At 36.6% G+C, this 12,931-nt stretch overlaps 1 protein-coding gene across 3 annotated transcripts in view; it reads right to left on the bottom strand.

Moving 5' to 3' along the window:
* Positions 1-2,377: 2,377 nt before the first annotated feature.
* DOK7 (docking protein 7) overlaps positions 2,378-12,931 on the bottom strand; it is a 58,254-nt gene continuing 47,700 nt past the window's right edge. For 2 of the 3 annotated variants that reach the window (XM_027891386.1, XM_027891387.1), the window contains exons 9-12: positions 10,163-10,228; positions 9,012-9,083; positions 6,009-6,161; positions 2,378-4,123 (exon numbers count right to left, since the gene is read on the bottom strand). In XM_027891386.1, coding sequence (XP_027747187.1) covers positions 3,987-4,123; positions 6,009-6,161; positions 9,012-9,083; positions 10,163-10,228 — 428 coding nt within the window. In that variant the 3' untranslated portion in view covers positions 2,378-3,986. The remainder of the gene's footprint in view (positions 4,124-6,008; positions 6,162-9,011; positions 9,084-10,162; positions 10,229-12,931) is intronic. The other variant, XM_027891388.1, reaches the window with a different exon arrangement.

Here is a 12,931-nt window from a genome sequence, read left to right as displayed (position 1 = left end):
CATACAAATTTTCAAAAAATGGCACTTAATACTCAGCTACACTGAAAACACGTTTGCAGACCTGATCCTTATGAACTTCCTTTCAATAACTACTAACTCTTCCATCCTTACTCTGCTTTGCTTGTTCCTATTGCTGCATGATGTTAAATTAACTTTTCCTTTCAACCTAGATTGCAAAACACTGTTTGTATGACTGGTCAAATGAGAGCTGAGAATCTCTCCAGAGAAAAGGTGACACAAAAATATAACAGCACTGTCATCTGAAAATAAAATTCATAATTTTTACAGTAACTCATGAAATTCTGTGTCTTCCTCCCATGGTCATTTTAGCAAATATGTGTGTTATCCCAGACAAACCAGAAGAGGAACTTACCAAAAGCTGCATGTTTCAGAATCTCACAAAAAAAAGTGTAATCACTCATAACTCAAATTCAAGTAGAGTTTTCCAAGTGATACTAATTTAAAACTGCTTTGTTTAAAGCAGAGTGGAAAAATGAGGAATTTTTCCAAGCTGTTTACTAAAAACAACTCTCAGGACAGACTTTCACAAACATTTACATGCGTAAAGACACCTACCGGCGTTTTCCACAACAATTAGGTGTCAGGAATGCTATTAAAACCCAGACAACTATTTGCATTGTTGGGTAATTAAATACCTTCAAACTCCAGGCCTCCATCCCACAGCACATTCCATCACCCAGCCATTTGCATATAAAAATGTTCCATAACAGTTTATGAACAATGCCATAAACCCCACTGATGCAGTACTTACATTTGGTGCCAGCCTACCGAGTAGGTCTATCAGAAAGAAAGAGGCACATACACGGCACACTAGTGCTTACGCCCAAACATTGCACTTGCTGACAGCTTGTTTTCATGTCACCAAGAGCAATTCTGCCCTGTTAAAGTACTTCAAGGACATCTTACAGAAGTATCAGCTACATCATATTGTTTTGTTCTTCTGGTAATTAATTCCTGGTAAGAACAGGAGGAGATCTGACTCTGAGAGAATGCTAAATTAAAAATGAGCAAATCCTTCTTTTTATCATTAGAAGTTACAAGTCTCATCTCAAAATTGCGGGAGATATTTCATGGTGTTTTGCAAAGAGCTCGGAATCTGGAACCATCCTATTGTAGTCACAAACTATATTTTAGATCACTTGTGCACAAGTTTTATGCAAGGTGTGTGAATAAACCCCCAACAATTTGGACATTAACAGCAGTACTAAAGTACTAAAGTAACTAAAGCAGTATTAAAGCTTCCATGTGGAAGCTACACTGTGAGCACAAAGTCTGCTCATAGGATTACAGTTTGGTTTCTACTGTCCTCAGTTTGCTAATGGAAGTTGAAGTAATATGATTTTATATATTTAGGAAAAAGGTTTTCTATTTCTGTGACCTCCTGTTGATCAAATAAGAAAGCTCTCATTTTTCCAACAGAAATGCCAAGCCTGTAACTTGACAGGGAGGCACTACCAAAACAACAACCAACCGGTTTTTAATAGGTGCAACAGTATGGTTTTGCCTCCTACTTCAGCCTCCTACATATTAAAAAAAAAAAAAAAAAGAAACAGAAGCCTAAAATGTAAAATATTTCATTTGTGGAAAGCCTTATAGGATAACTCAGTTGACACTAACAAAGGCTATTAGTGCAAGTTTATATACAGCCATGTAGATCTTCCTTGTTGAAGTTACTATGACATACACAAACACATGCACAGAGAACCATGTGCATGCACGGATTCACAGTCCCTTTTCAACCTGAAAAAAAAAAAAAAAAAAACAAACCCAAAACATATTTTTTAAACTGTGATTTCTCTATGAGTTCAGCAGCAATCTGATGATCTTTACTATTGTGTCAAATCCTTACCCACACTAAAAGTCCCAGGTTCAGTGCGAGCAGTTGGCAGCCTTTGTAGAGATCCTAGGTAAAATATTTTCCTGGTAAACAGATTTTTACAACAGAAATATTGTAGTTTTGTTATATATTGTCATGGAAAACACTGCATTTCAATGCATCAGGTAAGTTATGCGCCTTTTAAATATTAAATATAAATAGGCACAGAGCAAGAGGTTTAACCTGGCAATTCCTCCAGTGGAGGATCTCTGACTGAAGAACATTTCAATTTAAATAAACTTGATCCCAAGAAGCCCAGGCCATTCAAACTGTACTGAGCATGTTTTTACAAAGCAGATCACCCCCCGTTCACTTGTCAAATAAGAAAAATCTTCTAAACTTAGAATCCTTTCCCTTCAGAAATGAGTAAGGTGGATTAACAGAAATGTACATTTGAGCACAAGACAGATAAGAATGGCAACTGTCAACTCTCAAACACATATTTTTTATTTGAGAGATGTCTGATATTTTACATTACTATTGAGGCTACATTCAAATAAATTTATAGGTTAAATTCTGCCTCAAAAACAAACACCCATGTCTCATCCTAAGTTATTTAGTGAAACCCTCACTGGCACAAAACTTCCAGTCACCAGCATAAATTATGATGCATATCTAAAAATCAGAATTTGGCTGTGATACTGGATCTTAAGAGGACACAGTCAAAAAATCATAATACCCAAGATATCACTCCCAGTAACTTCTGGAAGCCAAAGCTGATATGCTATCAGAAAAAAAAGTTGTTTTCCTCATAAGTACACTTCCTTGTTAGTCTAGTGTCACTGCCATAACATTTTATATAACATTTTATTTAAATAACACTTTATATCAGGACAAATAAAAATAACAAAAGAATTATATAGACAATGCAACATGGGAATTCAGATTTTGAATCTTACAATCTTACTGTACAAAAGCAGGATGTCACAGACTTGTGGTTAAACTTATTTTACAAGATAACATCCTGTTGTGCCTCAATTCTGTAGCATCTCTGGAGACATCATCCTCTTACACAGAACTGGTTTTATGCTATTTAGGGACAGCAGAGAATTATTCAATGAAATTTTTAGACGTAATGTAGATGCTCTGCTTTTGACGCTGCTTGACATTCAGGATAGGTTTTGTGATATAAAGAACTCAATTTTCAAAAGTAAATTTATTTTTTTTTAATACCTTGATTTTAAAACATTCTGTCTGAGAAACATGAGGCCTGATTTTCAAAGTGATACATATGTTCAACTCCAGGAATATTGCTAAGAATTACAGGTACTCAGCAGCTATGAAATCGAACTTTTGGGTTGATCTAGGGTTTTTAAGAACAGAAGCACCCAAAATGCCCCTTCACATTACTGTGGTTTATAGACATAATTAAATAACTTGTGTGCTCTTTTCTGTATGCATACACATATGCATCCCTGACACTATAGCTTTTAAATCTGAACAACTTTAGCCAAAGCTGCAGCATTCTTGGTGAGGTATAAAACTGAATTATTCATAAAGTTAAGCATGTCCATAAATAAGCATATAAATTGAACATAACTGTGCCTGCAAAAAAGTAGGCGCTGAAATTTCTTGCTTTTATAAGAGTCCATTAATATATTAGTAGAGGGTTTACGTTTTATACACTCAGATATATACATATATTTTATCAGTAATGTGTGCTTACATACATACATGTGCACATATGCAAACATATGTGTACACTTACCACACACACACTCACATTCTGTTATCTACACACATTCAAGTTCTTCATTTTTACAGAAAATGCCACCATTTAATAAATACTGAAATTGGTTCCAGGTTCTCCATGATTTTAGAATTATAGAAAAAGGTAACTTACATCTGTCATTGCATATGAAAAAAAAAATCTGGACTTTATAACCAAATCAGAATAAAAAGAAAGACCAAACAAACCCCTCATGCTACCAGCTTTCCAATTATGAATGAAGATATTGGAATGAATCTGGTATAAATGCAAGAAGCAATGGCAGCATTTTTTGTGACCATTATTTACAATAAGTCTGAATCTTTTGGAAGACGAATTAATATCAACTTTTGGTGAGCAAAAAGTTCTTTCCTAGACAGGTCACTGCTGAGCCCCTTTCTTCTTCTGCTCCAGCTCCTGCAAACGTTCCTCCCGGCACTGGGCGTGCTGCGTCCCCACTTTGTGGGCTGTCTCGGTGGCTGCAATGTCAATCTGTGCATACCGGGATGATCCACTCCCTGAAACATCAAATGAAACCCTGTAAAAGACTCTACCCCTCAGATATATTCCTGGGTAAAACTGGCACAGGGTTAAGTATTCAGGCACTTCTTCCATAGATTTCCTGGATGATCTGGGCCTGGTCTTAAAGCAAGCTACGTAAAGGGAGTAAGATGATAACCACAGCTAAACAAAGCTTGTTGAGGTGTTTTGTATATTTACATATTTTAGCTATCAGGTTTTCTTCAAATAAGCAAAAATGAAACCACTTGCATTTCTGCCCCAGGTTCAAATCTCCACTCTTGCTACTCCCAGTAAAAGACAAAATTGAACTCAGCATTCCCTCTTCTATGAGGCTTTGTCACCAAGCTACCAGTCAGTAAATGAACAACATCTGGTATTCGAACAAAAGACATTTGGGGCAGTTGGCAGAGTTCTTCTTTGTCTGGATTAGGCACTCTGTGAACATCTACCAGAGGAACCCCCTTCAGCCTCAAACAGAATGACACTTTAGATCATTTTTTGGCAGTAGGGGAGATAAAAGCTGCTCTGTTTGCTCTAGAGTAAAATAGTTCTGTATAGGTGCAGACACAGATGCTGCAGGCTGGGAAAACTTTAATATGAAAAAAATAAAGTATTTATGGTCATTAAAGGCACGTTCAAAGTTACACCATTTGAGCCTGAGAGGGTGGCTGACATTTAGGAAAGTTTATGGAATTTGACTCTTCATTCTTAATGCCTTGGTTCGTTGTCTTTAAAATGAAGATAAAACATTCCAACAGGAGAACTACTTTTAAGTCCAAGAGAAGCTTAGAATTACTTAACTAAAACCATATAAACATTTAAAAAAAACCCAATGGGAAAAGTCCTAGCATTTCAAAGTTAATAAAATTTCTGAATTTAAAAGTATAAAAACGAAAATCTTAGTAGCTAAAAACTATAGATGGAAAAACCATCAATACCAAAGGTGAGTAATTAAATGCCAGATTCTGATTAAATGCTTTCTGTAACAAGGACTGCAACTCTAGACCACAATATAGGGTAAATAAATTGCATACCTATGTACTAATTGTTCAAGTTAAGCATTAGAAGTAAAACATCCAATCAAAAAAAAAAAGCAAAAAGTAATTTAAAAAAAATCAGATAATTGGGCTGGCTATCTCTTTGTAGCACTTTCATACATCCTCATGGACAGAAGACAGAAGAGAACTCTCTTCTGTTCTTAATCATTTGCTGTCAGTGTCTTCAGGAGCAAGCCCTGTACACCTACACCCACTGTCCTGTTTCTGAAGCCAAGCAAGAAAATTTAAGTAAGTTTAGTCCTACTATGTGGGATGAAAACCTTGAGAACACAAGCAAATTACTGTCTTTCAAACTCCACAGACATAGAAATGTTCACTTGAGAAGGAGCACATATACAATGCACCTGTCAAAGGGATACAACATCTTATAGAACATCATTATTCAAAAATCTTTCCTAAAAAAAAGATGTCAATTAAAAGAACTGCCTCACAAACATATCAGAGTTCAACTATCAGTTAGCAAAAGCCTGTGGGTAGATTATTGAGTCATTAAGGTTGGAAAAGACCTCAAATGCCTGACTACCCTTTCAGTGCAGAAATTCTTCCTGATGTCCAGCCTGAACCTACCCTAACAAAGCTTGAGACTGTGTCCTCTTATCCTGTTGCTGGTTGCCTGGGAGAAGATGCCGACCCCCACCTGGCTACAGCCTCTTTTCAGGTAGTTGTAGAGAGTGATGAGGTCTCCCCTGTACCTCCTTTTCTCCAGGCTAAACCAACGCAGCTCCCTCAGCTGCTCCTTATATGAAATTAGGATTCCCCATGCCCCATACATTCTGCATTACTGTATCCTTTGCTTTTTAAATAGTATTGTAGACTTCCTTACCTCTTATGCTTGTGCTAGGTTCTTGAAGTTCCAGTTCCATGTAGTGAAGCTGTTTTTTGGAAGTAGGGCTGACAGGAATATTAACATAGGTGGCTGTCTCACTGTGGGGTCGATCTGATGTAGGGACATCAGCTGAATAACCTACTGCCCCTTCTAAAATAAATAACATGTTATAAGAGATCTATTTGCAATGACCAATTATATATTTCATACAAACACACTGAAAGCAAACTCTGAGCAGCAATAACTCTGCTTGACAAATAGTACATTCCTCAGTGGTAGATGGGCAATGAGAAGACTACAGTTTCTTCCTAAAAGATCCTGAGACACTGATCAAGTCAGGATCTATGCAGAAGACCACAAACCAGGATCTCGCTGATTTCTGGCAGAAAATAAACACTATGCAAACATTTCCCAATAACAACAACATATGCAGCACTACCTTGCAAGGCTTCCAGCTCCAGCTTAGGTTAGTGAAGCCTTATATGAAGTGATCTGTTCTAGGAATGTGATCACTTCTAGGAATGTGAACTATTACATCATCTGCAAGACAGCAACCAAAATCACTAGAGGTCCAGAAAGCATATCCTAAACAAGGGACTAAAGAACTACTTCAAGTAAAGGGAAGGCAAGTTGAGGAGACAACACTGGCTGCTTTCCTGTACTGAATTGAAAAAGACAGGAATTATGTCAAGTGGGAATAGACCAAGAGAAAAAAGACTTTCATTGCAGGAAAAAAGTAGCAGATTAGACATTGGAAATGTCTAATAGTAAAGGTCACAAGAACACTAGAGGAAATCCCACAGTTTTCTAGAAGTTTGAAAAAAAAGACACAGATTAACACCTACCAGGAAATAGCTCCTATAAAGTGATTTTGACTTGGAGACAATTTTTTTTGTTTACTGGATTAATTCTAAAGACCTCTTCAAGCCCTACTTTCAGTTATTCTGATCTTTTCTGCCAGTCTAGTCCAGTTGGAATCCTTACCCTTAAATGCTTTCTGCCCTTAAGCCAGATGGAGACAAAGGAGTGCAAAGGGAAAATGGCATCATTTTCAGGTTCTCCCTTTCCATGAAGTTCTCCCATTAAGCCCTTCCTTCTCCCCAAATAAAACTCAACTCAAACTCATTTGTCCAGATTGCTGCTTTTCTCTTTTGCCATTTAGACACTATTGAGATGTGAATGGAAAAGCAGTAGAATATCAAGGCATTTTAGAGCATAGGGAAGAATGACTTTTTATATCCAAACAACAGCCATGAATAATCATCGAGAGAAACTTTTCGTCTCCTTGGAAGTATTAAGAACAGCATAGATAGCTCATACAAAGTTAGGCAACTGTAAGGGCATGTTCCAGCACAATAGAATCTCCCCAGGCTTAAGCTGTCTAAATCAAAGGAGTCTACTATGCAGTCCAAAAATTTAAAAGTCTGGAAAGTTGGCCAATTTTCCCACAGATTTTCATAAAGAAAATTTAGGAACATCCACAAAGTATACAAATAGTTTTCTGACAGTCAGACTTCAAGCTGTTGTTCCAAAGCCAGATGTTAGGGAAAAAATGGCAAAATCAATGCAGAATCAAACAGAAGAAATTTTTGTATCTTCATTAAACATCATTCTCAGAAATTATTCTGTTTTAAGTATTTCAAAAGAATTTGGCCTGGCTGTGCCAAAAGGAATTCAGCAGAATCATGCCCCTGAGAATCTGCATCACAAGTAGTTAGAACTTGTAGGTAAATTAAAATCTTAAGGGCTAATACAGAGTCATGAACAGCCATCAAGGAAATGATAATTTTTGAAGTCTTTCTGTTTGCTGTTAAAGTGATGTAGCAGGAGCTTAAGTGAAGCATCCTCAAAGCTGGCTAGCAGGAAATTTAGCAATCTTCTCTATAGAGCTAAAAAGTTGACAAGGTTCAGGAAGCTGAATGTCATACCTGATCCAGACAAACCAAGTGATTTCCCTGAGAACTAAAAAGCCACACATGGAGAATAATGTATTAATTGGTAGGTCTTTGTGCAAGAAAAAAAAAAAAAAAGAAACACACAGAAAAAGAAGCAGCCCCTGGCAACAGCCAAACATTCTTCTCAAAGTAGGAAGAAGAAAAAAAAACCAAAAAACAACCAAGAACAAAGTCTGGAAACTGGAATGGAAGGAAAGGAAAAGTCTTCTGTTGTTCAGTCAGTGTTGTCTTAATAGAAACTGTGCTTTCTTTGTAAACACAGAAATACTTTGCATTTCATTTTTCCTTTAGAAAAAAACTAAAACCTCATTAGACACTAAAAACTGGCTCATTTTTTTATTAAGATAAAGGTTTATTTAAAAAGCACAGGACAGTCAAAAGCTCCTACTAAGAAAACAAGGCCCACACAGAGAGCCATGGACAAAGACAGTGCTTTCAGCAGTCCATTCTGGGTGGACAGAAGCAGAAGATGCTTATAAGAGGGGTCAGAAGACCAGTATTTGAGAAGACTGTGAAAGGAATTTGAAAGAAAAAGAGATGAAAATGCATGGTTACAACATTCTGCATGGTTACATCTGAAAGAATTGGTAGAATATCACGATTTCTTGCAGAGAAAAGGGGAAAATGTAGGAATCAAAAAAGATAGTTAGGCAAGTAACAGAAGAGTAAAGCTGAAAATTCAGTGGCCCTGACCCGATGGGGAAACAAAAGGAAAAAAATATAACTGGGGAGGGAAGAAGAAAATTATATTTTAAACTAGCCCTTCTTTTAGCAAGTGCTATTCATACTTTCTACCCAGTATAGCCACTGTTCTCAGAAATGCACAATAAATAACACAGAAATTAAACCAGCACCATAAATACAGCCTAAAGATAAGTGTGTTTGTGAGAATGCATGTAAAGCTGACATGTTCAAAGGGCAACACTTCAAAAATAAACACTTAAAAGATATCTAAATTTAAAAAAAAAAATAAAATAAAAAGGGAAAAAGAAAGAGGAGGTGTTAGTGTCCTCTTATGCAACTGATTGCAAAAATCTGTACTCACCAAGTTCCTCAGAGCCAGTTGGAGTTCCAGGTTCTGAAGGAAGTGTTAGCATCTCATATCCACCTTTAGGACCTAGAGTACAGGAACACTGTTAATGGCTTTGGATTTAGGATTTTTTACAATATAATCAAAGCATATAATTTTCTGGGTTTGACTTGTAACTGTTTAAACTAAACAATTATACAGAATAATCTCAGAAACAGTGGCTAGTGTTGACTCTTCTGTGGTGGTGATGCCAGCATTTTCTAATGAATGTAACACCAGGAAATAAACTTTAGGACATTTTTACGAGTATTCACACTTAAGGCCACTGAAGTCAAGTGGGTTTTGCTGTACATCGATGTGGGAGCAGAGATATCTTGAATGCATGAATCAGGGAGCAGTGCGTGGGTGATCTTGGGAGCATCTGGAAGACTCTTGTTAAAATTCCACCTCCAGCATGATGGATAACTTCTTGATTTCTGACAAAGCTCTGTAGAAAATGCTTAAACTAGCCCTTCCAAAGATAACTTTGCTTTCCAAGCACAAATCATCATCTTTACAAGAAGCCAGGTTGCACAACATCATCGGTCCTTCATGAGCACTAAGATAAAAAAATGCCCAGGTTTCTTCATGATCTTGGACTCTACCCCAGTTCAAACAAGGCAAGCAAAAATGCTATGTCCAGAGAATGACATAGAATATTGTAATTGTAATTCCATAGAATATTGTAATTAATTTTGAATGACAAACACACATAATTTTATCTTCTAGCAGTGTTCTTTACCTCCATTACCATGAAGAAGTATATTTAAATGCGGTGGGTGTTTTAATTGTTATGGTACAGGATTTCTCACGGCCTGAGGTGAGGTTTTTTTGGTGGGTGCCCTTTTTTAAGGTGCTGTCAGCATTTTACCACTGTGAATAAGATTACTGCTTGTACTCTGACACTTATCTCATCTGTCATTGCCTCTTCTAAACTTATCCCATCTGTCAGTGCCTCTCTAACAAAAACTCTGCAAAGCAAAAAAACCCCAAAGAAATACATAAGCCTCACAACAGGGAATCAAATCATATATTACCTTTAATATTTTCTGATAATTAAAATAATTTAAGTTTAAATTCATTTAAATTTACATGCACGCACATACCTTATAATGACTTTTACTTACCAGCTTGGAGACTGTGACCTCTATGCACTTTCAAACACCCAGAAGCTGCCATGACTGAAGCACCACCTTATTCAAAGACAGAGACTCACATCAAATCTAAATAGCTGTTGCTATTATTAGATATCTGCTGTGCATCAGCGTTTTCAGTAGATGTTTTTGAAGCATCTAGAAAAATTTCACTAAGAATTACAAGTCATTGTAACTGAGTGGGGAGTTGCCTTTGCAATCCATAGCTTTAGCAACAACAAAATTTAAAGTGTTCATTAAAATCTGATCAGACTGGATCCAAAACTTCTTGAAGTGAATGAGAACAACTGTATCATGCTTCACCATTCGTGTTTAGACAAACATAAACTGGAGCAGGGGGAAGGGTGCACGAAGGATCTGGCTTTCATGGGGTTCGAGTCCAGGCCATAGCAGGTGAAACACCTTCTCAGTGTTACAGCCAGGAAAGCTTTACCACAGACATGCCAGATGGCACAGCCAGTCTCCTTTCCCAAGCCTGACTCATAGAATCAGAGAATCACAGAATATGCTGAGTTGGAAGGGATCCACAAGGATTATCGAGTCCATCTCTTAGCCCTGCACAGGACCATCCCCAGGATGTTCCAGGTAGAGTATTAGGAAAATCTGAGGAAACAAGAGTTAACAACTCAGAAACCTACAGTGTGGTACACATGTGATGTGCTTTGTCTACATGCACACGTTCCTTCTTTATTTACCCTGCAAACTAATCAGCATTACACCTTCCTGTTGGGTTAGCATCACCCCCATCCAGCCCTGCATCTCTTCTCTCCACTGTTGTCACTGTGAGCACCTTAATCAAGATGAGTGGCACTTACTTCCTCACATGAATAATTGTGAGGGAACTTCTTGTACAAGTAGATGGCACTGAACAGAACGCAGGTAGGAGGCTGTGCCTATGAGTAACCCTGCCACTGGTGACAGGGCGGCTGTGCCATGTGCTGCTGGGTGATGGGGATCAGATATAAAAATAATACTCTTCTAAACCGAATCTGAGCAGGTGAGACACTTCTCTGCAAATTGTTTTTAAAATAGGGCCCAAAAATTACCACGGTTCTTATGCAACAGGGAGAAATTCTGTAAAATAAATAGTCTGAAATACCTAAGAACACTGCATGGCCTGGGAATCTGAAGAAAATGGCAATTTTTTTTTTTCTGCTGTATAAAGTATACATACTTTTTTTCCCCTAAAACTAAGAATTTTCAAGCTTGTAAAATAAATCCTACAGTTTAATAAAATAAATCTAGAAAAATACAGATTCTTTCACTTAATGAGGACAATGGATTAAAAAATATTAAAAACCTATTTCAGATGTTCACTGCTGAACTAAAACCTTTAGTTTGTAGTCTTTATGTACATAAGAGCATATATAGGGTAATCCTATATATTTAGGCTACAAAAAACAAGTTTAAAGCAAGTCATAGTAAGAACCTGATTTTGTATTTTAACTAATGAGATCAGACTGTAGAACCTTTACACACTCCAGTAAGGACTTAACCACTAAAAATGTTATTTGAAATTTTGTTTTTAACAAGATTGCTGATAAAAATAAATGCAAAAATAGGACAGCTCTGGGGTAGCTGATTTACTTATATTTTCTCTGTAACTGATCGTCCTTTGTCTCACTTCAGTGCATCCTATCAATGCTTTAAGAATATGTTTTATGAAGCTGAAAGCCTTACCTTACTTTGAAGAAAGATTACAGCCTTAGGCTAATTCCAGCTTCATCACAAAGCTAGTGTGGGGTAAGGGTTTTTTTCCCCCTCAAAAAAAAATCATTACAATTCAACAGAAATAATTCTGGAGGAAATGTAGATTTTTAAGCAACATTTTTAGGATTTGTTAAGAGCACACAGGACAGGCAAGGAGATTTAAAACAATAAGATATTCCAATCCATTTATGGTCAAGTTTAAATTTTCCCATTCAGAGCTTATTTAAAAGAACTATGTTAATGTTTCAGGATTTGACCTGTTGCATTTTCCACACTTTCAAATCTGGCAACTAACAAATATTTACATAGTCAAATCTCTCGGGGAGTTTTTTCAAAGCTTTGAACTGCACTGTATAAACACATGTCAACAGAGATCGACCTAGATATTTTCTTCCTTCTTTTACAGCTACCATATAAACTGCTTTGTTTCTTATTTATGAATCCTAGGATAAAACTTGCAGGAATGGAAAAAGCACGTTAGCAAGACAATTTTCTGAGCAAATAAAGTATCCAAGCAGGAGACAGATGCTCCCTTCCATCATTCTTCTCATTTTACAAGGGATTAGTAATAATATTTTTTCAGTTTCTCCTGCCCCCTATTTCCGTGAGGCTGACTTGCTCAAGTCTTTGTCAGAACTGAGTAGTTCATCAAGAGAGTTATTTTGGTTCTCCTTTCCTCAATATGTAAGAGGAAGAAGATATTAAAAATGTGACAAAATTAAAATAATCTGCAGGATATTTTGCATTCCTACATATGATTAGAGTCAAAAGTCTGATGTAGCTCAATAAAGACAACCCCTATTTGAAATATTTGAAATATTTGAAATATTTTTCTAACTTTATAGTCATTGCTTTATGCCCACTCTTCAAAAATAAGCATAACAGTTTAAAGCACAGGTGCTACAAGAAAAAAACATGAAAAAAAAAAAAAAACGAACAAAAAAAAAAACCCAACTAGAGGGAAGATGGAATATATACTATACACTGAGCCCAGACAGTTTATATTTTCAAATCTTGTGACCTATCATTCCG

Source organism: Empidonax traillii, unplaced genomic scaffold (assembly GCF_003031625.1).
Source record: "Empidonax traillii isolate 1590-97213 ecotype Southwest subspecies unplaced genomic scaffold, ASM303162v1 scaffold321:size1084243, whole genome shotgun sequence".
In the NCBI taxonomy this organism is placed as follows: Eukaryota; Metazoa; Chordata; class Aves; order Passeriformes; family Tyrannidae; genus Empidonax; species Empidonax traillii.
This window is presented reverse-complemented; position numbering and strand designations above follow the sequence as displayed.